A 25,254-nucleotide genomic window follows, 5' to 3' on the forward strand; every position below is an offset into this window, starting at 1 on the left:
TATGAATTCGTATTCATATCTTTATTACAGGAAGCGAGCTTGATCTTATAGTGATGCTAAATAGCACAGGATTGAAAGTTTTGTGGAATTAATGATCACGTGCGCCCGAGGGGCTTCTAACTCGCGAATTCGGTGTACATCACTGGCTGAATTCAATGTGAATTCCAAAAACAAACTTCTGAATTCCACGAAGTATTCCATGTATTCAAGTGAATTCCAATGAATCAAGAATAGCCCTTTGAATTTAAGTGAATTCCCAAGAAATTTCATGAATTCAAGCGGAATTCCTGATCAAACTTTATGAATTCTTAAAAATCTTTGGCAAATTTACTGAATCCTCCGAAATAATTTGGTGAATTCTTTTGAATTCCAGCGTATTCCTAAATTTTTTAATGAATTCAATTGTATTCCCGAAAATTAGCATGCATTCATTTGAATTCAGAAAAATGAGCTCGAATTCTTTAAGAATGCATACGAATTCACTCAATTCCGCAATGAATTCTTTGATATTCATTATTTTTTTTCGTGTGTTCATCTTTTCAATGAGATATTTTTGTAAACGGTAGAGTATAAATGCCACTGGGCCCAGTTTAATTCATTAAAAGTATTGTTCAGTGTATTTGATTTGACAATAGCCCACTCGATCACGCACTCGACGACGCAAGCTGCTCGCGCTATAGAAGCCCGTTCAAAGAATTCTATTCACAAGTATAAGCGAGACTTTTGAAAAAAATAAAAAAAAGCTAAGTTCTAAGGGAAGACGTAGATTTTTTTGTCAGATCCTTGGTCCTATTGATCGAAATGACCTGATGTTTTAACGAGACGCGTGTTTTATTACACTTAATAGGATTAAAGCTTCTAGAGTTGATAGCATTTTTTTATAAAAAGTTATTTTCCAAAGTCAAAATGATGGGTTCAGGCCCATGACAGAGTATATCTTCGGATCTAATTTTCTAATATTTGTAAACGTGCAGAGGGGCAGATTACTCGAAAACCCTTGGGGTGATTCCCAGCCATTTGCCATTTTTCAAATGTTGTTCTTACTTGTTGGGCGCGACATTTAATTATTTTGGTCTTCTTTTACCAAACAAACAGGTTAGTATTAAGGGATAGAACTAATTTTAAAAGTACTTTCTTGCTGTGTCTCTTATTGGTCATCTGATACTTTCATCCAACTTTTTTCTGAAATATGTGATAAATACAGTTTTTAACTAAAATTTCGTTTACACAGTAAAGTTTACTTGGTGGAAAAGCAGCTCCAGGCCCATTGGGCCGAATCGCATTGGACCGTATGTCTCATTCAACCGAATCCCGTTGAACCGGATATAGCCAAAATGTGGTGTATTTATGATCTTAAAACTGTTAGTGCTATTTAACGATATATTTTAATGCCGTTTATACAAACGGAATTAAGGATTTTTTCTTTTGGTTTTATTAAACACCCTTGTTCTAATGCTTAAGTCTATCAATACACTTTCCAATATAAATAATGACACTGCGATGGTCAAATCACAAGTTTACTAGCAAGTCTCTATTGTAACCTAACCGAAGTTAAGCTAATCTAAAACGGTGTAAAAACCGTAAAAAAACCCAAAAGAGAGTTTTATTACCTTGAGTTTTTAGGGGCCAATTTAAAGTGTAAATTCGGTGTAAAATAAAACTATTAAAACACCGTTCGAAATTAAACATGAAAAATTATAATACTGCGGATTTCTTAGATTAGGTCTCATTTAATTTTCATTAATGTTTTAATATTAATAATTAAGTCAATACAAACAGTAAAAAATTATTGAAAAACGTAATTGTTAAACCTTTTTTAAAGACGATATTCATGAAAGAAAACAGTTTTATCCTTTAAATAAAATTAACAAAGAAATTGGTAATCTGGCGGTGTTGTACCTTCATAAAACTATGCTAAACGTGTTAGGCGATACTCTTAAAAAACGAGACTAGGTTAGGGACTGGCCTCACAGTAGGGCCAGCTTGAGAAGCCAAAGTGGGGCACTTGCTTTTGTGACATGTTTTATCATTATTTTGAGAAAAATTAGAGTACTAAATGGATTTATTTTTGTAAAATCTGTAGTGCAAATTAGATTAAACGAGTTTCTGGTGCTCGAAAAACTCATAGTGAAAAGAGATTATTAAATTTAACAAGAACGTCTTTATCTACTGCTTGAATATTATAGCCTCCAAAACTAATTTAATACCCTATGTATTTGTACGAATTGAAAACTTTCTGCCTTTTTCAGAAGTGTATAAACCCGTAAAAATGACAATATATGCAAAAACCCTCGCTTTAAGAGGTATGGTTCTGCATGCGAGAACTTACCTCCCTATAGGTGATGAAGTTATCTCAAGATGGAACCTGCTATGAATATAGCATTAATTGCTAATAATACTGCGGAATGGCGGATAATCAAAATTTAATTAACAGGAAAACCATACTCGATATTTGAGTTATGCCTCATGAGTGGTCAAAATGTAGCTACTATATTGTTTTTTACGTCATCGGTTTTGCTCTTAAGTCTAGGAAAAGTACTAGAATTTCTACTACTATCCTACCAAAAAATCTCCCACTCTTAAAGGTGTTACGCGACACTCTGAAAGGTGCTATGCCGCACCCTTTAAGGAGTTGCACAACACTAATATGAGAGTAAAAGTTCACTTTCAGTGCGATATAAGAGTTAAAAAGGTGTTAAATTACACCTCTGTTGCACAATTTTATACTTATCTTTGCCACCAATTGCTCAAATAAGTGTTATTAAACTCTTTCAGGGGTGTAAATGAACACCTGTAACGGTGTCAAATTTGGACCCATATAAACTACTTTTAAAGGTGTTAAAGCACATCCCATTTTCTTAGAGTGTATACAATAATAAAATATGTAGGTCTAGTTCAATTACTTTTTTACGTTATAGACACTTTTCCTTGCAAAAGTACAACAAATGCCATGTTATAAAATATACCAATATACCAATTAACATTTATCGCGAGATTTATTTATTTATCCATTCAAGAATTTGAAATATTTCAAATTTTAGTTGTGCATTTGAAATGACAAATGCTGAAATCTCTTCTCGGATTATTTCCAAGGCAAATGAGTCTTTCAAAATGAATTTTATTTGTATTTGCATACATACATCATAGGCCTGGCCAAAATATCATCCTTATTTATTTAATGATGTTAATTTGTCTTTGGCGTGGCTATTAGTTTACAATCAAGAGTCCTTCAATAAAACACAATTATATTTACTATATCAGCAATTCGATATTCATTTATGCTATAGCACTACACTTGCATGTACTTTAGAACTTGATTAACACTATTTAATATTTAGTTTAGCAATACGCACACTAATGCGTCTAAACTTTAGCTATTATGTGCAGTGTGAAGCAGAGTCCTGCACGGGCCGGGCTCAAGCCCGGGCCGAGCCGGGCTTTCCACTTTTGAAAATTGTATCGGGCCGGGCCGGGCCGGGCTTTCCACTTTTGAAAATTGTATCGGGCCGGGCTTTCCACTTTTGAAAATTGTAACGGGCCGGGCCGGGCCGAACTTGATTCTCATTAAATCCAAAGTTCAAATGAAAGATAATTTAAATGAGTATAAGCTTCTAAGAACCAATGTAACGAACTATTATCAAAAGAAGTGAATAATACACGACGCTAAATCAGATATGAATTCAAAACCTTGATTTTATGTAAAAAAATATAAAAATTACAACTGAAATACGTGTAACGGGCCGGGCCGGGCCGGACCTGTTCAATTCGTGCAATGTGTCGGGCGGGGCCGGACCGGGCTTGGTTAATGCATGTAACGGGCCGGGCCGGACCGGGCCGAAAAACCAACTATGTACTCGGGCTCGGGCCGGGTTTCGGGCTTATTCAAAATGCTAAAACCGGGCCGGGCTTGGGTCGGGCCTGAAAAACTCGGCCCGTGCAGGTCTCTGGTGTGAAGTGTTTCCTATTTTCGATTACAATAACTGTTTCTAATGCTAACTATGTAATTTACATTGTACGTTTAGAACAAGATGAGCCCGTCAAATTTATAATTTTGTGAAATTTCCATCAAGTGAAATTCGTATTATTTAAAAAAGCAAGAGCTTTCCTGGATTATACAAAAATTTCTTGGTTTGAACCAAGGCCGAAAAACAAACGATATGAGTGAGGTTTATCAATTGACTGAAGTTCAGATATTGCAATTTTTCTTTAATTATTATTATTATTATTAACTTAATCCTTAATCACAATTTATTTCTATCAACTGATTTTACCGTTAATCGATTTATTCCCTCTAAATTTATTCAAAAAATTGCATATCTTCGCTTTTTCAAGAACAATTCCATTCTCCGATAACATTATATCATGAAATTAATTATTTTGAAGGGAATACGTATTGAGGGATCAATAATGAATATTTGAAATATTCTGCTCACTCCCTAAAAAGAGAAATTAATTTGTAGTCATAGATTATTAAGGTTGGCAGGAAAGTCCAGAGAGTCACGTACCGTTTACAATGTGGAAAGATTTGGATCTGACCGCGTGTTTTGAGCGGGTTCTGATGACCCATACACTGCAAGCTCTGATAATTGCAAAATTTTATATACTAAGAATATTTTGGAAGGGGCGGGATTTAGTGTGCCCTCCTTCGCATAACTCGTTTAGAATGGAGTGGTTTATGTATTAATTCCGAAGGAAAAAGATATAAATATCATTGGTACTGAGAAGTTTTCTTTTCTATGGAATCTTTACCCTAACCTTTGTTATGCCTATATAATATTTTTTCAGTCCATGAAAAAAGCGCTACCTACTAAAAGAAACCACATGGGACATACATTGTTCCTATGTCTTAAGTAAACGGCATTGTTTTATTAATTTGTCCGTGCAAAATAAATTCTCTTCTTCTACTTATATTTATGGTTTAAACAATCCACTGTTGGTAACAAATAGTTAAAATCTAGGTTTAGGATATGTTTCTAGCAGGAAAGGAAGCAGACTACAAACAACAGAATTCCAAAAAGGAGCTGGAAATTAGCTTTTTTAATAATCTTTAAAAAGGAAAGACACTATAAAGACTATATTACAGTCTTTGCAGAGACTTACTTAGCTTTGACCGTAAAGCTGACCGAACACGTATCAACCATTTTGGCCAATGTCAATCACATTGGTAGTTGACGTTGATAAGTAGCGCGAAAACACAGTCCTCAACCTTATCAATATTGATGCTGTTTGTTGAGATGGCCATACACTGTTAAAAATAAGGGTTTGTTGAAGTTCTCAAAAAGGAATACTTTCAAAAAATAAACCCTTTGCTTAACAATTTATAACCCCAAGGGTATGAAAGGGTACTAAAAATATTTTTAAACCCTGTAAAAAATACCCTTTTTACATATAAACCCCGAAGGGTTTAAAATAGGGGTATTTTATTAATCTAATCCTTTTCTATCCCTTTAAGATTAATGGTATTATAAAGGTTTTATTAATTTTTAAACCTTTTCTAAGCTGTCTTTATTCCTTTATTTTAAAGGTCTACAAAACAACTTTTACAGTTAAAACTGTTTAAAATCCCTTTTCGATACAATACTTTGAAGGTATTTTAAAGGATTTTATTAATCTAATCCTTTCCTATACCTTTAAGATTAATGGTATAATCAAGGTTTTATTATTTTTTAAACCTTTTTCAAGCCGTCTTAAGTCTTTTATTTTAAATTCTAAAAAACAACTTTTACAGTTAAAACTGTTTAAAATCCTTTTCGATACAATACTTTTGATGGCATTTTAAAGGCTTTTATACATATAATCCTTTTTTAAAACATTTCAATTCCTTTATTTTCAAAGACATGATACAAAGGACAGTTACATGGGAAAAAGTCACGCTTTTGAAATTATATTTAAAACGATCTTTATTCCATTTTACGCGAAAAATGGATAATAATAAATACATTAACTTTCGATATTTTTATGGTCACCCGAAACTCAATCATTTAATTTTAAATTAAATTTAAATTTACATTAGAACTATGTGATATTAAAATCGGTTTATATCAAACGTAGCAAAGACACTGAGAAATGGTGGAGACAACACCGAATTCCTGAGCAGATAAACTAGCATCAAAAACCTACTTAAACCATTAAAAAACCAAAGATAAATTGTTTTCATTTTAACATACGAGCTCGAAGTGGCGAATGTGCATTGTATAGCAATACTCTACTCCCGACGCACAACCCCCCCCCATATTAGGGGTATCCACTCCTTTCTTGCTCCACGGCCTTCCACACCTCAAAATCCGGCCCCGATTATTTTCACACTATGCATATGTAAACGCTTTTGCCTTATTTAACAAATTTTCTCTAGAAATCTATAGAATGTTTTTGAGACTACAAAGTCCATACCTGTCCACCATCGCTTGGGCTCAGCTCAGCTCACGTTACTTTATAGAAATTGACAACGAGCTCACCTCAAGCTCAAAATTGAAACAATGTTTCCTTAGAGCTCAATGTGAGCTCAAGCTCAGTTAGTTTTTATAAATGAGCTCGCCTCGGGCTCGGGTTCATTCGCATAATTTTGATGGGCTAAGCTCGAGCTCAAGCTCTCTCTAATATCTTTCGCGGGCTCAGCTCGGGCTCAAAATTGATAGAATTTAAGGCTCACCTCGAGCTCGGGCTCATTCAATTTAGTAAGCTCAAGCTCGAGCTTGGTCTCATATTTCCGGAGAATATTTCTTCCAAACAGTGAAGATGTTGAAATAAATAATTTTGCAGCTATTTTTACGCGATAAATGCAAAACTACAATACATATTTACTATCCAAATGACTTGCACTACATTTGTATTAAAAAAAATTTCAAAACTTCATCTACCAATGAGTTACGCTAGTTTCTGTTGGCACTGAATACGGCGCTGAGCCAAGCTGAGCGCAGTCTCAAAACAGTGAGCGCCCTTTCAAAATGAGCTGTCTCATAGTTTTCAGTTGGCCTCGCTCGAGCTCAGGAAAGCCAAAACATTTGTAAGAGAGCTCAGCGCAAGCCCTCGTTGATTTTACAGTCGAACCTGGGCTCAGCTCAAGGCTCACTTTGTTTGTGACGTATTGTGAGCCCGGGCTCAAGCTCAGAAAACTTTTTCATAAACTTTCGGGCTCGGCTCGGGCTCGTGACTTAATCAATTATTTCGAAGAGCCTCGCTAAATTCGCGCTCGGGCTCGCTAAATTGAGGTGAGCGCGGACAGCTATGCTACAAACTACTTTTATCCCAAACAGCGGATCGCAAAGTTATGAAATATTTTCCTCTCAGATTGCAAGAGTCATGCATTACGTGGTAGTTCTCGTTTCCACACATTTTAAAACACCAGCTAGATTCCTCTGGTAGTGATATTTCGTAACAGTGCAAATCTGTATTAAAATGTGTTGCTTTATAAATTTGCCCCGCTAAATATACAAATCCGTTAACTGAAAATATAAACGCAATTTTCATGAATTCTGTTACGGTTTCTCCCTAGACGTTTTCAACTAAAAAGCAATACAGGGTATAAGTGACATTGTTGTATGTCACGGTTTTTAACGAATAAAGGGCATTTGGTAGATTTTGAGGGAATATTTCTTGTAGTTTTATAGGCAATTGCTTTTCATCTAAGAATTTTCCCATAGAGGTTTGTTTGGGAACTAGTAGTGTCGTTACAAATGCCGTCGTTTTTGCGTAAAGGAGAAAAACAAGTAAGCACAAATGAAGTAAACCGTTCCCGGAAAGTTACATACCTGAGATGGCCTGTCGAAGCAAGAAACGGACATTTGCAAACCATCTTCAACATTTTCCAAAATCGTATTCACGTCCACATGATTCCATACATAACGAAATTGCTTCACCTAGCCGCGGCTCTCATAAATGCTTATCATCCAGAGCTACACTACAACGGCAATTGGGAAGAAGCTGTGGATAAAATGGTGGCGTCTGAAAAGGTTGAACACCCTCTAAAACCATTGGTTGAAAGCGGAATTCTTCGCAGGCCATCGCAATGGCATAAGCTAGACGAATTGAACTTAGATGACTTTCCGGTACTAAGTGAAACAGACGTGAAAGACATCGTTATGAGTGAATTCAAAACCAGGCGAGCTGCGTCGTACGTAGCTTTGACAGTTGAAAATTCTGGTTCGTTCACCGTTGAGGTTTGTCGAGTGCACGTTGACCTCATCCGTGTTCGGGTGGCCAGTCAATTTTCAAGTTCAACCACCCATCAGGCTTTAATTCGATACGTCCCCAATGGTTTAGGCGTAGACTCTATAAAAGAATGGTACTGCACCTGCAAGGGCGGCTACTTGACCCTCGGCACGTGTTCTCACATTAGCAGCGTAATTTGGTACCTCGGCTATCGACGCCACGAAGAAAGGGGCAGCTGGTACCAGTCCTAGTTAAGTGCAGTTTGCGATGACGCTACCGCCTTAGAAACCCTACCTAACATAGTTTAAAATAGCATATTTGTATTGTAATTGCTTTTATCTATGATCATGTTTGTGTAAATCAATTGAAAAGTATTATTAGAATTAAGAATAAATCTACTACAGCAATCTTATTGGTATTATGTCTCTTAGGTATATTTGATCCACTAATTCTGGGGAACACAACATAGACTAAACAAAAAACCTAAATAGTTTTTTGTTTAGCCTTGAACGGTGGCGACAAAGCACAGAATTAGTGCTATTTTTGCGATGTTAAAATATATAATTCATCAAGATGTTATGTATATACCCGTGTAGTAGTTAATTTATAGTACCGCTTTCCAACAAACATCCAAGTGCTCTTCTCTTAGTTGCTGACAAAACCAAATCATGGTGGAAATGCCACGCTTAATCTGAGATAAACGCAACTGACTTGGAACTCTTACCTAATATGGTTTAATATATATAAATAAAGGGATTTTACTCATTCCTAAACTTGTAAATAATGTAAATTCAATGCTTATAGTGTACACAATATTTAGTATGTCCATGATAAAAAGTCTAATGATAATATAGCCTACGTGTTAAATATCACTTCTGGGAACATTGTTGGTATTATTACTCTTAGTTATTTTTTACCTACTATTAATGGGGGGAAAACAAAGACTATACAACCCAGCCTATATAGCTATATATATGTTCTTTGGGCAGCCCCTTGATTTCGCTTCATGCGCAATACATTGGTGCCGTGCGTGTTAAACATTTCTACAGGCGTTTGGTCTAAAAGAGCTGGAATTGGGCCAGATTTCTGGGACGTTTTTCTCGGTGTCCCTTTGCAGTTACAAAACGAAACTTTCCCAGAATTATTATTGATTTAGAGTTTAGATATGTTCCGACTTTCAAGTCATTTCAGGTGGGGGAAGACAGTCTACTCCGAGGTTTAATCGGCCTATTTTGCCTATCTTTAGCATTATGGAGCGAAACATAAAATGACCAACTCGTAGATTCTTGAGATTTATTGCCTCTTTTTTCAACAAAACGATGGAGACCCAAGCCACGTAGAATACGCATGTAGAAACACCGCAGCAGCGAACAAAAGTTTTTTAACATTAGCTCGCCCAAAATCCTAGGTAACACTGTATTGAAGTTTGAACATAGAATGAGTACCCAGAAGAAATTTTCTAATGTATAGTGCCTATAAAAACGACATTAGCAAATATTTTCTTTTTAAACGCTGTCAGCGATAAAAGTATGTAAATATTGAATATAAGAATACATGCAGACGTCTACTATTAAGAGGTACAATGCTTATAATTTGGAACCGTAGGTCTCAAAGACACCTAAACTAACTGTTACATTTGAATTTCGTACCTATTAGTACTTGTAATAACTTCCACTAGAGGACGCCATCCTCTTAACAAGGATGACGTCATCTAGGAGAGGAGTCCGTGGAAGGCTCGGCTAGCGGCCGGCACTCGGACTCGCGCAGTCATAGACTCCAGTTATGCAGTCGAATAAACCATATTAATTCTTAGAGCAATGTGTCATTTAATCACACTTAACACTAACCTAAGCCTTTCCTAACCCTAACCTAACCTGACCTATAAAACATACATTATTCTACAAAAGGCATGTGTTTATTGTTTATAAACCTTAATAAATAAAGCCTTTATTGTTCAAGGACCTTGAAAAAATACAGCATTTATTGAAAAAGGCCCCGGGTTTATTATTCAATGACTAAATATTAATCTCGGTTCGTACAATAAAAATAACAAATCTTATGCTATGGAATATTTGCAAATGAGCAATAATGTATTGGTAAATTTTTTAAAAATTGTGCAAACAGGCTTCAGAAAGGTTTTAAAGTGGTTCGTTGAAAAGTAAAACATGCTCTTTGTTAACACAATCTGAATCGACCAATAGAGTTATTTTGGATAATTTGAACAGCATTAACTTGTAGTCGTATTCATTCGGGTTTGATATAATCGGAAAGCCTTTAAGGTGTACATACATAACAGGAAAGGTAGTGAAGTTCCACTGAACACGACTATAATATTCATGTAAATCAGGCATTATGGTCCTGAAATAGGATGAATAGCTTGAAACAGTGGTAAATAATGGGTTTGATATGAGATGAAATGGTAAATAGTAACTTGAAATGGCGTAAATACGAACTTGAAATGAGGGTAAACAGGCACTTCAAATGGGTAAATTGGGTTTGAAAAATGATAATTAGGAGTTTGAAATTGAGCAAATAGGAAATTTAATTGGGGTAAATAAGGATTTGAAATGGAGTAAATAAGGATTTTAAATGGGTTAAATAAAGGTTTGCAATGGTGTTTATATTTGTAAACGGAGTGAACCGATGCACTATTTAAATTTCATATAACAATTGGTGGCTTCTTTCCACCTTTTATTTAATCTAATGGCATTTAAAAATACAGCTTCATTTTCAAGTTAGTTTAGCACTTTTTATTGTGGTATTGGAAGGTTTTATTTTATTTAATTTAGATTTCATTTGCCCACCTTCTAACAAATAGAGTTTTTTGAGTCATTGTTCCACCTTATATGGAAGTGTATGGTTTTTTTAAAAATTAAACACCAACGGTGTTATTTAAAGACATTTAGGTATAATTTTAGCACCTTTTATCGAATGATGTTTGTGGAACCCTTTTTTAAAAAACTCATTTTAGCTAAAGGTGTTAATAAAATATCGCTCTATTTTCACTTCATTTCAACACTCTGTCAAGGTGCACAAACAGTGAAGACTAAATTTTACACCACTACAACACCATTTTTGGTACCATAATGTTTTAGAGTGCATGTTAATTGCCATTAACAATGTGCTAGTTCCATGTTATTATAAACACAGTTAAAAGTAGGATTTATATTTTGCTCCATGAGTAAGTGCAATTACCCCAGATATATGGATTGCAAAAGCTGCTGTGGCCGCTGAAACACAACGTAAAATACATTTTAGAAAGTCGTTCTCTCAATATTCCTTGTATTTTATCTTTAACATGAATGCCTTGTTTTCGAGATTTTCAAAAGCGATTTATATTTTTGCAATTATTCCCACCACGAAAAATATGCATCATAACATTGTGAAATTAAACTATATCGACCGTTGTAACACAATTTAAACTGCTTTGAGGCAAAGGACAAGCGAACGCGTTCGATATTTCCTCCATCTTACTGACAACGGACGCAAGCTCATAGTTCAGCTCTACGAAAACTTCGAAAACTTCCTCCGTCATTAAGGTAACGTGAGAAGTAGTCTATAATGCACAGTCACAGATTTTGAATTTAACGTTTATTTTTCCAATATTTTGATAAAGAGTACCGTACCGCTAATCGCGAAAGTATATTAAGCTGATTCAAAGATTTGAATGTTAGTTAAACCGTTTCAAAACATCCATTTCGACGAAGCCAAAAAATTTCGTTCGCCAATACGATAAGTTCAAACACATCTTCAACTAAAACGTACTTTATTTGTCAATAATTTAAAATCGAAACATACTTCAAAAATTGTTATGCATTTTTTTGCTTTGCTATACGTTTTCAATCGAAAGTTTTCACAATAACTGGGAGAATACTTTAAGCACTTGCGCCGCATACCTGCTAATGATAAGTGGAATGTGAATTCGTAAAAGACGGTTCTTAAATGACAACTACTGCTAAATTTTTCGTTGCGGGTTTCATGCTCTATTATTTCTCTAATTAGACGCTGGCTGTCATATATAGCTTTTAGTGGTCTCTATTAAACTTAGTCGGATTAATTCCCCTTGTATGCCCCGAGAGACTAATGACCCCCCTGTTTACATCGCAAAAGCTTAGTAGGAGTGAAAAAATGCTCAACAAACAAGTGTTGAGAAGTAATAGTGGTTTTATTTGATTTAATCTGAATAAAAAGAAGTAGGAAAGAAGATTATTATTTCTGAAAAAGGTTTTTGTAATAGAACTGACGCACATTTTAACATAATTAATCACTATAACCAATTTAAATTAAATTTGCCGTAAACTTGAATATCTATAATTGTAGCTCTAAAACCTAGTCCAATTACCATTATTTTTCCATCGCCGAGGAATAAAAGCCAGGCACGTTCAAATTCCAAAGATATTTCCCTAGAAAATGCCCAAAGATGTTTCCATAGAAAATGCCCAAAGATATTTCCCTAGAAAATGCTCCAAGATATTTCCCTAGAAAATGCTCCAAGATGTTTCCCTAGAAAATACCTCAAGATGTTTCCCTAGAAAATTCCAAAGATATATCCCAAGAAAATTCCAAGGATAAATCCCTAGAAAATGCCCAAAGATATTTCCCTTGAAAATGCCCAAAGATATTTCCCTTGAATATGCCCAAAGATATTTCCCTTGAAAATGCCCAAAGATATTTCCAAAGATATATCCCAAGAAAATTCCAAAGATATATCCCAAGAAAATTCCAAAAAATATTTCCCTAGAAAATTGCAAAGATATTTCCAAAGATATTTCCCTAGAAAATGCCAAAAGATGTTTTCAAATGCCCAAAGTTATTTCCAAAGATATTTCCCTAGACATTTCCAAAAGATTTTTCCCTAGAAAATTCCAAATATTTTTCCCTAGAAATTTCCAAAAGATTTTACCCTAGAAAATTCCAAATATGTTTCCCAGGAAAATGCCAAAGATATTTCCCTAGAAAATGCTACAAGATGTTTCCCTAGAAAATGCTCCAAGATGTTTCCCTAGAAAATACTCCAAGATGTTTCCCTAGAAAATACCCCAAGATGTTTCCTTAGAAAATACTCCAAGATGTTTCCCTAGAAAATACCCCAAGATGTTTCCCTAGAAAATACCCAAAGATGTTTCCCAGGAAAATTCCAAAGATATTTCCCTAGAAAATTGCAAAGATATTTCCCTAGAAAATGCCCAAAGATGTTTCCCTAGAAAATGCCCAAAGATATATCCCAAGAAAATTCCAAAGATATTTCTCTTGAAAATTGCAAAGATATTTCCCAAGAAAATTCCCAAAGATATTTCCCTAGAAAATGCCCAAAGATATTTCCCAAGAAAATTCCCAAAGATGTTTCCCTAGAAAATGATCAAAGATATTTCCCAAGAAAATTCCCAAAGATATTTCCCTAGAAAATGCCCAAAGATATTTCCCTTCAAAATGGCCAAAGATGTTTCCCTAGAAAATGCCCAAAGATATTTCCAAAGATATTTACCTTGAAAATTCCAAAGATAATTCCCTAGAAAATTGCAAAGATATTTCCCAAGAAAATTCCCAAAAATATTTCCCTAGAAAATTCCCAAAAATATTTCCCTAGAAAATTCCCAAAGATATTTCCCTAGAAAATGCCCAAAGATATTTCCCTTGAAAATGCCCAAAGATGTTTCCCTTGAAAATGCCCAAAGATATTTACAAAGATATTTACCTTGAAAATTCCAAAGATAATTCCCTAGAAAATTCCAAAGATATTTCCCAAGAAAAATCCCAAAAATATTTCCCTAGAAAATGCCCAAAGATATATCCCCTTGAAAATGCCCAAAGATGTTTCCCTTGAAAATGCCCAAAGATGTTTCCCTTGAAAATGCCCAAAGATATTTCCAAAGATATTTACCTTGAAAATTCCAAAGATAATTCCCTAGAAAATTGCAAAAATATTTCCCAAGAAAATTCCCAAAAATATTTCCTTAGAAAATTCTCAAAAATATTTCCCTAGAAAATTCCCAAAGATATTTCCCTAGAAAATGCCCAAAGATATTTCCCTAGAAAATGCCCCAAGAAATTTCCCTTAAAAAAAGCCCAAAGATATTTACCTTGAAAATTCCAAAGATAATTCCCTAGAAAATTCCAAAGATAATTCCCTAGAAAATTCCAAAGATAATTCCCTAGAAAATTCCAAAGATAATTCCCTAGAAAATTCCAAAGATAATTCCCAAGAAAATTCCCAAAAATATTTCCCTAGAAAATGTCCAAAAATATTTCCCTAGAAAATGTCCAAAGATATTTCCCTTGAAAATGCCCAAAGATGTTTCCCTAGAAAATGCCCAAAGATATTTCCAAAGATATTTACCTTGAAAATTGCAAAGATATTTCCCAAGAAAATTCCCAAAAATATTTCCCTAGAAAATTCCCAAAAATATTTCCCTAGAAAATTCCCAAAGATATTTCCCTAGAAAATGCCCAATGATATTTCCCTAGAAAATGCCCAAAGATATTTCCCTAGAAAATGCCCAAAGATATTTCCCTAGAAAATGCCCAAAGATATTTCCTTAGAAAATGCCCAAAGATATTTCCCTTGAAAATGCCCAAAGATGTTTCCCTAGAAAATGCCCAAAGATATTTACCTTGAAAATTCCAAAGACAATTCCCTATCAAATTCCAAAGATATTTCCCTAGAAAATGCCCAAAGATGTTTCCATAGAAAATGCCCAAAGATATTTCCCTAGAAAATGCTCCAAGATGTTTCCCTAGAAAATGCTCCAAGATGTTTCCCTAGAAAATATCTCAAGATGTTTCCCTAGAAAATTCCAAAGATATATCCCAAGAAAATTCCAAGGATAAATCCCTAGAAAATGCCCAAAGATATTTCCCTTGAAAATGCCCAAAGATATTTCCCTTGAATATGCCCAAAGATATTTCCCTTGAAAATGCCCAAAGATATTTCCAAAGATATATCCCAAGAAAATTCCAAAAAATATTTCCCTAGAAAATTGCAAAGATATTTCCAAAGATATTTCCCTAGAAAATGCAAAAAGATGTTTTCAAATGCCCAAAGTTATTTCCAAAGATATTTCCCTAGACATTTCCAAAAGATTTTACCCTAGAAAATTCCAAATATGTTTCCCAGGAAAATTCCAAAGATATTTCCATAGAAAATGCCCTAAGAAATTTCCCTTGAAAATGCCCAAAGATGTTTCCCTAGAAAATGCCCAAAGATGTTTCCCTAGAAAATGCCCAAAGATATTTCCCTAGAAAATGCCCAAAGATATTTCCCTAGAAAATGCCCAAAGATATTTACCTTGAAAATTCCAAAGATAATTCCCTAGAAAATTCCAAAGATAATTCCCTAGAAAATTCCAAAGATAATTCCCTAGAAAATTGCAAAGATATTTCCCAAGAAAATTCCCAAAAATATTTCCCTAGAAAATGCCCAAAGATATTTCCCTTGAAAATGCCCAAAGATGTTTCCCTAGAAAATGCCCAAAGATATTTCCAAAGATATTTACCTTAAAATTGCAAAGATATTTCCCAAGAAAATTCCCAAAAATATTTCCCTAGAAAATTCCCAAAGATATTTCCCTAGAAAATGCCCAAAGATATTTCCCTAGAAAATGCCCAAAGATATTTCCCTAGAAAATGCCCAAAGATATTTCCCTAGAAAATGCCCAAAGATATTTCCCTAGAAAATGCCCAAAGATATTTCCCTTGAAAATGCCCAAAGATATTTCCCTAGAAAATGCCCAAAGATATTTACCTTGAAAATTCCAAAGACAATTCCCTAGAAAATTGCAAAGATATTTCCCAAGAAATTGCCCAAAGATGTTTTCAAATGCCCAAACTTATTTCCAAAGATATTTCCCTAGAAATTTCCAAAAGATTTTTCCCTAGAAAATTCCAAATATGTTTCCCAGGAAATTTCCAAAGATATTTCCCTAGAAAATGCTCCAAGATGTTTCCCTAGAAAATACCCCAAGATGTTTCCCTAGAAAATACCCCAAGATGTTTCCCTAGAAAATACCCAAAGATGTTTCCCTAGAAAATGCTCCAAGATGTTTCCCTAGAAAATACCCCAAGATGTTTCCCTAGAAAATACCCCAAGATGTTTCCCTAGAAAATGCCCAAAGATGTTACCCTAGAAAATGCCCAAAGATATTTCCAAAGACATATCCCTAGAAAATGCCCAAAGATATTTCCCTTGAAAAGGCCCAAAGTTATTTCCCGAGAAAATGCCCAAAGATATTTACCTAGAATATTGCAAAGATAATTCCATAGAAAATTGCAAAGATATTTCCCAAGAAAATTCCCAAAAATATTTCCCTAGAAAATTGCAAAGATAATTCCTAGGGCTGTGCCAATAGTGGTTTTCCAAACCGAGTCGAATACGAATCGAATAGTAAATCTCCTATTCGAAATGCGAATCGATTACTCGTTCGAACGAATATTACTCGTTTTCCAAAAAATCTAATTCGAGTATTCGTTTTTTTCAAAACGAATACTCGAAAGTTCGATTACTCGGTTTTTGTTGACGAATATTCGATTCCAAACGATTAATAGTTTTTTTAATACATATAGCAGTTTAATGAAAGTCAGGGATATGTAGAGAAAACGGAACTTCGCTTAATAATTTAAAGAAATATAATTTTACATATTTAAATAACAATTTAAATATGTAATACAGAAAAATAATAAGAATTGAACTAGCACTTATCTTAAGACCTTAAAAATTTACTTTTCAGTTACAAGTTTGTTACTTATTTTGTACTTTCAAAATAGAAATTTATGTTCAAAATGAAAATATTATGCAGTAAACTGAATAGTGAAATTGTTTGAAACAGGAGGGTAACTTAGCTTCTCCACGAAAAAAAGAAAAATACAGTAATGGAATGGAAAATAGAAATGCAGTAATCTTGCTCATGTTATTTTTAAAAAAGTTAAGGAGCGTAACTTAGCTGCTTAAAAAAATAATAGAATGGAAAAAATTAAATAAAGTAATAGTTTCTTCACTCACAACTAAGGCCCTTATAAGAGATTTTACTATTAATTCTTCTTGAAAATGTTGTACTGATTGCGAACCAAATTTTTATGGAGAAATACAAGCTTCTCAACATTTTCAGGAAGCAATGATTTCCTCCCATCAACGATGTTTTCAAACGTTGAAAATATTTTTTCGCTTGCAACAGAACTTGCTGGAATTAAGAGGTACAACCTGGCCATTTCAGCAAGCTTTGGGTATTTTTCTTTTTTCATCTTCCACCATTTAAGGATTACGATGGTTTCCGCGTTCAAAGCGAAAGGTCCAATTGGGTCCTCTTCGAGATATAGTTTAATCATTTCAGATTCGCTTACACCAGCAGCTCTACAGGTTTTTTCTTTCTACTTTTGATAATACAAGTTGAAGAGTGAAGATCTCTGGCCGTATATTTCTGCTGACAAACAAAAATGTAAATAACCTTTAAATTAAGCACACTTGAAAATTAATATATACCTGAAGTGTTGATGTTCAAGTTAGCGTCACTAAACGTTTGTTCAACAGATTCGTCTTCGGTAGCTGAGTTAACTGAAAAGCTGGCAGCTTCTTCTTTAAGTAAATTGATTGCAAAATCACTGGACTCTTTATCCTTGAAAATAATCGTTTTAAAACGAGGATCCAAAAGCATTGATAGAAGGTAAAACTTGTTTTGTCTCAAGTCCGGAAATCTGCGTCTTAAACTTTGCAACAAGGTTTTTGACTCATCTTCAGAACAGAATGGTGGAGTAGTGAGAGATATTTCCAAACTATCAAGAATCACATAAATCAGGGACAATGTAGGGTAAAGAGTTCCACTTATTTGGACTGTTGCTTCCTCGAAAGTCTTCAGAATGGAAACAAGATAAGAGACCTTGTTCCATTCCAATCCTGTTAAGTTGTCAATTTTTGTGTTAGAAGATAACTCCATTGATAGTGGCTCCTTTATTTCGAGAAGTCTTTTCAACGTGTAATATGTCGAATTCCATCTAGTTGGAACATCTTGAATGACCTTGAGTGGTTTTAAAATTAAACTCTTCTGCCTTAACTTAAGGCTCTCATTTGCAATGTAACTCATTTTAAAATGGCCAACAATTCTTCGGCATTTGCTCGAAAGCTTTGATGTTCTGGGTCTTCCTGGATCTTCATCTAAATCTTTCTTCTCAGGACTCAGGGTGTCCTTCACCACAAGATTCAGAGTGTGTGCGAAACATGGAATATGTGTCCATGTGGACATCCTCATCGCCTTTACATTATTCTTTCCATTGTCAGATATAACAAAGATAGGCATAGATGGCCTTAGTTTCAAATCATTTAAAGTGGTTTTCATTCATTCGAGAATGTTTTCACCCGTGTGTTGTTGAGTGAACGAATAGCAATTAAGTGTGAGTTCCCTCATTTCAAAATCTCTGGTGATGAAGTGACTAGTGAGTGACATATAAGAGTCCAATGCACTTGAACTCCAAAAATCAGTTGTGAATGACATTGATTGAATTCCTTCAGTATGATTTACAATTCCTTGAATGCTTTTAATATCTTCATTGACCAAGTTTTTGACTTGTGCGTACAGCTCTGGTATTATTTTTCTTGAGAATGTGGTTCGTGAAGAGGGCTCATACTGTGGTTCCATAGTATGAAGCACTTTCAGGAAACCCTTCCTTTCCACAATTGAATACGGTTGCATGTCAACGGCCATCAAGTATTCGTAATTGATTTTGCTTTAGGGTGCTCAGATTGCCACTTCTGACTCTTCTCAAAAAGTGAAACGATGTTTTCAATCTGGGAACTTGGTTCTACTTGTGCTCCTTGACTAGTTGATTTCTATTTCTTGGCCAACTGTTGCTCTTCTATCATTTTGTAGCTCAACGAATGTTTCAATTTTAGATGGTTTAGCATCGAACTCGTACAGTTGTCTATCCTTTTCAGTTCTTTTCCGCAACCTTCAATTTTGCATTTGGTAATGAAAGTGCCACTTACTGTACCACAATTTTCAAAGAAAGCCCATACACCACTCCTGTTTTTTCTTGTGCCGTCGGAACAAGTGTTAGCAGGCACTTCTGTCTCCAAAAGGTTACACGAAGCTAGTGTTGAATTTGCAGACTGGTCTTCTTCAATGTCATCCTCGTTTGATTTGCGACAACGCTTCGCCATTTTTTAGATTTTTTCAAATAGGAGTTAAAGCTTTAATTCAGTTTTAACATAACCTAAGATAGCGAGTTGCTGAACAGGCGACCGACAACTACTTTGCTCCTTTAACTTCTAGTTCTAGTTCCCAGAGTTTTAGTAGTAGAATGGAATTTATTTTTTCCGTTCTCTTTTGGTTCCCACGAGTTTAGTATAGAATGAAATTTCCCACGCTAAGACCTTGGAGGAAAGAGATGAGATGGAGTCACATGATGATAATGTACGATCTGCGGCATTAAGTATATATTTTGCCGTTAGTTAGGGACGTAGGGTCAAGGTAAAGGGACTCTGGGAAAACTCTGACACGCTCCTACCGAAACGGTGAATATGCTGGGAGGACTTCGTTTCCGTAGTTGAAGGTAGAGAGGTCAGGCATTATTCCATATCACCTACTTCCTCCAAGCAAAAACTGGATATAGCGAGAGAGAAAAACCGAACACCGCGATCTGCGCAATCGCGTTGAAATTCCAAAAATAAACGCTTGAAATACATTTGGGTCTACTACAATACCTCTTTTCATTTACGAAGATAAAAGGATTTTGAACATTTTACAACTCTTTTACATATTTACATAACGTTTTCTACTAAATTTAATTCTATAAGCCCAATCTGTCCGGTATGATTCTCAACCGGGATGATCGACGTAGTGACTGATTTTGGGTATCAATGTCCGGCGGTTTGTTTGTGGAACCTCTCTTTCCTTCTGTATCTGCTGTGGTTAAATGGCTCTCTGGTTTGGCCAATGAGACTAACGGCTGGGCGACCGGAAGCAACGAGTGGGCAACCGGAACCGACGAGTGGGCAACCGGAACCGACGAGTGGGCAACCGGAACCGACGACTGGGCAACCGTAACCGACGACTGGGTAACCGGAACCGACGACTGGGCAACCGGAACCGACGACTGGGCAACCGGAACCGACGACTGGGCAACCGGAACCGACGACTGGGCAACCGAAACCGTGTCGTACCTTTTCCGTATCTGGTCGTGGTGTCTTCTTAATGTGCCTCGAAGCGTTTCTATGTCGTACATCGTAGTTCCTGTTTTCCCGTTTATTCTGCCCTTAATCCATTTGGATCCTTTGCCGTAGTTCCTAGCATATACTGTTTCCCCTTCCTTGAAGGAGTCGGTGTTTGGTTCTTGATTCTTTTGTTCCATTTCATCGTTTTGGGGATGAATCAAGTCCAACCGTGTCCTCATTTTTCTCCCGAACATCAATTCTGCCGGTGATTTCCCTGTGGCTGTTGGTGTTCTCCTGTGGTTTATCAGAATCTGGCAAATCTTCTGTTTAGGCTTCCGGACCCATTTTCTTCCAACCCCTTTTTTATCAAATGGACCGCTTCGAGCTTCTCTCCGGATATCTTCTTCAACGCACTTTTGACCGTCCTTACGTTACGCTCTGCGAGCCCGTTCGACTGAGGATGATAAGGTGCCGTTAGTACGTGCCGTATCGCGTTCTTTGTCGTGAATTCCTTGAATTCATTGCTGCTGAAACACGTGGCGTTGTCTGACACTATGGTGACGGGTAGACCGAATCTCGCAAATATTTGTCGAAGTGATTCAGTAACGGTCAAGGTGGACGTTGTGTTACAAATGGATACCTCTATCCATTTGGAGTAGGAGTCTACGACTATTAGCAGGTATTTCCCTTCTATGGGACCAGCGAAGTCTACGTGTATTCGGGTCCACGGTGCTTCTGTTTCTCTCCATGGTGATAACTTCTGGGCAGGCATCGGGGCATATTCTTGGCAGACTGGGCACTGTTTGACTGTCTGTTCTATTAGAGCATCAAGTCCTGGCCACCAAACTTTCGACCGGGCTACTGCTTTCATGTGCGTCATTCCTTGATGTGTTCCGTGCAGCTCTCTTATGATTGCCTCTTGGTATGTTTGTGGTACGATGACCCGATTGTTCCAAAGGAGGATGTCGTTGGTCATGGATATTTCATCCTTGCGTCTTTGATATTCCTTTAAATCTTTAGATGTCGTTCTCGGCCATCCCCTTTTCGTGAACTGGAGGATTTGTTTCAGCAGTGGATCATTTAAAGTTGAGTGTCTGATGTCCTCGCAGGTAACAGCAAAGGATTCGCTGAAGGTTGACATGTAGAAAACATGCTCCTCCGGTATAGGCGTTTTGAACTCGGGTGTTGCCAACGGTAACCGGCTTAGGGCATCGGCATTCGCGTGATGTATTCCCTTCTTGTATCGGATTTCGTAATGGTAGGCTGATAGCGTCAATGCCCATCGTTGTATTCTTGTCGCTGCCATTATAGGTATGTTTTTGTTTTCCGCAAAAAGGGTTATGAGTGGCTGATGATCCGTCAGCAAAGTGAATTTCCGGCCCAGCAAATAGTTCTTGAATTTCGCTACGCCGAATACAATGGCCAGTGCTTCTCTCTCGATATGTGGATAGTTTCTTTCAGCTTTCGTGAATGATCTCGATGTGAAGGCTATGGGTTGCTCTTGGCCTTTTTCGTCCAAATGGGATATTACCGCGCCAATGCCATACGGTGATGCGTCACATACTAGGACGACCGGCTTGTCCTGGTCGTAGTGGACCAGTACATTTGAGGTATGCAGTGCTGTTTTGGCGTCTTTGAATGCTTGTTTTTGCTGTTCGTTCCATTCCCAATTTCTTCCTTTCTCCAGTAGTTGGTGCAAGGGGGCTAACCTCGTTGATACGTTCGGGATAAATCTTCGGTAGTACCCTAGCAATCCAAGGAATGACCGCAGTTGCTCAACATTTATAGGTTCCGGCGCGTCTGATATTGCTTTGGTTTTGTCGTCCAATGGGTGTAAACCTTCTTCGTCTATACGATGTCCGAGGATCTCGACCGTTTTCTGGAGGAATTGACATTTTTCCTTGCGCAACTTCAATCCAGCCATTTCCAGCGCGTCTAGGACTGCCTCTAGTCTTTCCAAGTGTTCTTCCACCGTTCTTCCGCCTATTGGAATGTCATCCTGAAAGACTGCTGTTCCTTTTAGTCCTTGTACAACCGATTCGATGTGTCTCTGGAAGAGTGCGGAGGCTGATGCCACTCCATATGGTAAGCTGTTAGGTTGGTACAATCCTTTGTGCGTGTTGATGACCACGATTTTTTTTGATTCGTCATCAAGTTCCAATTGTGTGTATGCTTCTCTTAGGTCCAATTTGGAGAAATATTTACATCCCGTCATTTCAGCAAATATGTCTTCGGCTCGCGGTAAGGGGTATTGTTCTACGTCGATGACCTGGTTTGCCGTCGTTTTATAGTCCCCGCAGACCCTGAGACTTTTAGTTGGCTTCACCAACGGTACTATAGGCGATGCATACTCTGAGTGTGGTACGCTCTCAATGATGCCTTCCCTTTCTAAACGTGTGAGTTCTTCGTCCAGTTTCTCTCTCATCGCATATGGTACTGGCCGAGCCTTGCAGAACTTTGGTTTGGCATTTCGTTTGACATGAAGATGCACCTTGACTCCCTTCAACCGCCCTAATCCTGGAGTGAATAGCTCTTGATGCTTACGCAATATGTTCTTCAACGCTTCGTTCTCTGTTTCGATATGATCCACCTTCAGAGTGCGTGTGTCCAGACTAGTCCTCAAGATGTCCAACTTGGAGAAGATCCATTGTCTACCCACGATCCTTCATAGATCAGCAACGGTAGTGTCTCGATTCTGCTGTCAAATTCCACTTTGACGTTAGTTTTCCCCAGAATCTTCACTTTATGTCCTGAGAATGAGGTGAGGTTGTTGTGGAATGGTTCTAGTTTTAAATTGTGTCCGTCCATCGTGAATTTGCTTCAGGCATAAGAGAGTACGCCGACCCGGTGTCCAGTTCCATCTGGATGGGGAAATTGTTGATGCGGCACGTGATATGTATAGGATCCATGGCTTGACTATGAGTCGGGAAGTTGCCAGCTTTAATGTGATACATCGAGTATTCGCTGGGTGTCTCGCCGTGCTCGAGGGTACATGGTTGGATGGTGTGAACCGTTTCGTGCTGTTCGGATAGTGGCATGATGCTGTGTACTTCGCGGTGGGAATTCGTTCTGGCTCCTCTGCGGCAGGCTCTTTGCAAATGACCCTTCTTCCTGCAATTGTAGCAAGTGTACTCCTTGTATGGGCAATGTATCGCTTGGTGCTCGTACGATAGGCATCTCATACATTCCGTGGGTCTACGTGATAGGGTTTTATCAGACCGTCTGGCTGGCCGGCCTTTATGTTCTTCCCGTTGCGATATTTTGTTGATTGCATCCATGTGGTTTCCATTTTTGCCCTTAATCTCCTGTGTGCTTTTAGCTGCTGCCTCGATTGATTGCGCTAGTGCTAAGGCTTGATTCAGTGATATGGAATGTTCCGAGAGGAGTCTGTTCTGAATAGTTTCGTCTTGTATGCCGCATATGAATCGATCCCGCAGCATTCGATCCAGAAATGTGCCGAAGTTGCAAAATTCCGTCATTTTGCGAAGTTCCGATAAGTACATCGTGGTGGATTCCTCCGGTAAGCGGTTGCGATTTAAGAATTTGAACTAGTCCTCAAGATGTCCAACTTGGAGAAGATCCATTGTCTACCCACGATCCTTCATAGATCAGCAACGGTAGTGTCTCGATTCTGCTGTCAAATTCCACTTTGACGTTAGTTTTCCCCAGAATCTTCACTTTATGTCCTGAGAATGAGGTGAGGTTGTTGTGGAATGGTTCTAGTTTTAAATTGTGTCCGTCCATCGAGTCTGTTCTGAATAGTTTCGTCTTAAATGCCGCATATGAATCGATCCCGCAGCATTCGATCCAGAAATGTGCCGAAGTTGCAAAATTCCGTCATTTTGCGAAGTTCCGATAAGTACATCGTGGTGGATTCCTCCGGTAGGCGGTTGCGATTTAAGAATTTGAACTAGTCCTCAAGATGTCCAACTTAGAGAAGATCCATTGTCTACCCACGATCCTTCATAGATCAGCAACGGTAGTGTCTCGATTCTGCTGTCAAATTCCACTTTGACGTTAGTTTTCCCCAGAATCTTCACTTTATGTCCTGAGAATGAGGTGAGGTTGTTGTGGAATGGTTCTAGTTTTAAATTGTGTCCGTCCATCGTGAATTTGCTTCAGGCATAAGAGAGTACGCCGACCCGGTGTCCAGTTCCATCTGGATGGGGAAATTGTTGATGCGGCACGTGATATGTATAGGATCCATGGCTTGACTATGAGTCGGGAAGTTGCCAGCTTTAATGTGATACATCGAGTATTCGCTGGGTGTCTCGCCGTGCTCGAGGGTACATGGTTGGATGGTGTGAACCGTTTCGTGCTGTTCGGATAGTGGCATGATGCTGTGTACTTCGCGGTGGGAATTCGTTCTGGCTCCTCTGCGGCAGGCTCTTTGCAAATGACCCTTCTTCCTGCAATTGTAGCAAGTGTACTCCTTGTATGGGCAATGTGTCGCTTGGTGCTCGTACGATAGGCATCTCATACATTCCGTGGGTCTACGTGATAGGGTTTTATCCGACCGTCTGGCTGGCCGGCCTTTATGTTCTTCCCGTTGCGATATTTTGTTGATTGCATCCATGTGGTTTCCATTTTTGCCCTTAATCTCCTGTGTGCTTTTAGCTGCTGCCTCGATTGATTGCGCTAGTGCTAAGGCTTGATTCAGTGATATGGAATGTTCCGAGAGGAGTCTGTTCTGAATCATATGAATCGATCCCGCAGCATTCGATCCAGAAATGTGCCGAAGTTGCAAAATTCCGTCATTTTGCGAAGTTCCGATAAGTACATCGTGGTGGATTCCTCCGGTAAGCGGTTGCGATTTAAGAATTTGAACGTTTCCATGATCTCCGACGGGTTGGGATTGAAGTGGGCGGATAACGTGTCTGTCAGTTCCTTCGTTGTTTTGTCCGTGACTTTGACTGGTGCCAATAATCCCCGCAGAAGACTGTACGTGGGACCACCAATGGCCGTCAGGA

The 25,254-nt window shown here is 37.5% G+C and overlaps 1 protein-coding gene across 1 annotated transcript; it reads right to left on the bottom strand.

Moving 5' to 3' along the window:
- Positions 1-17,172: 17,172 nt before the first annotated feature.
- LOC149612848 (zinc finger BED domain-containing protein 4-like) lies at positions 17,173-18,377 on the bottom strand. The gene is made up of 2 exons (XM_089858046.1): positions 17,621-18,377; positions 17,173-17,444 (listed from the first exon to the last, which is right to left on the bottom strand). The coding sequence occupies exons 1-2, from the start codon at positions 18,375-18,377 to the stop codon at positions 17,173-17,175; spliced, it is 1,029 nt and encodes a 342-aa protein (XP_089714172.1).
- Positions 18,378-25,254: the final 6,877 nt, after the last annotated feature.

This window comes from Phalangium opilio, unplaced genomic scaffold (genome assembly GCF_054372755.1).
Source record: "Phalangium opilio isolate 3A_F unplaced genomic scaffold, DU_Popi_V2 ptg000230l_1, whole genome shotgun sequence".
Lineage (NCBI taxonomy): Eukaryota > Metazoa > Arthropoda > Arachnida > Opiliones > Phalangiidae > Phalangium > Phalangium opilio.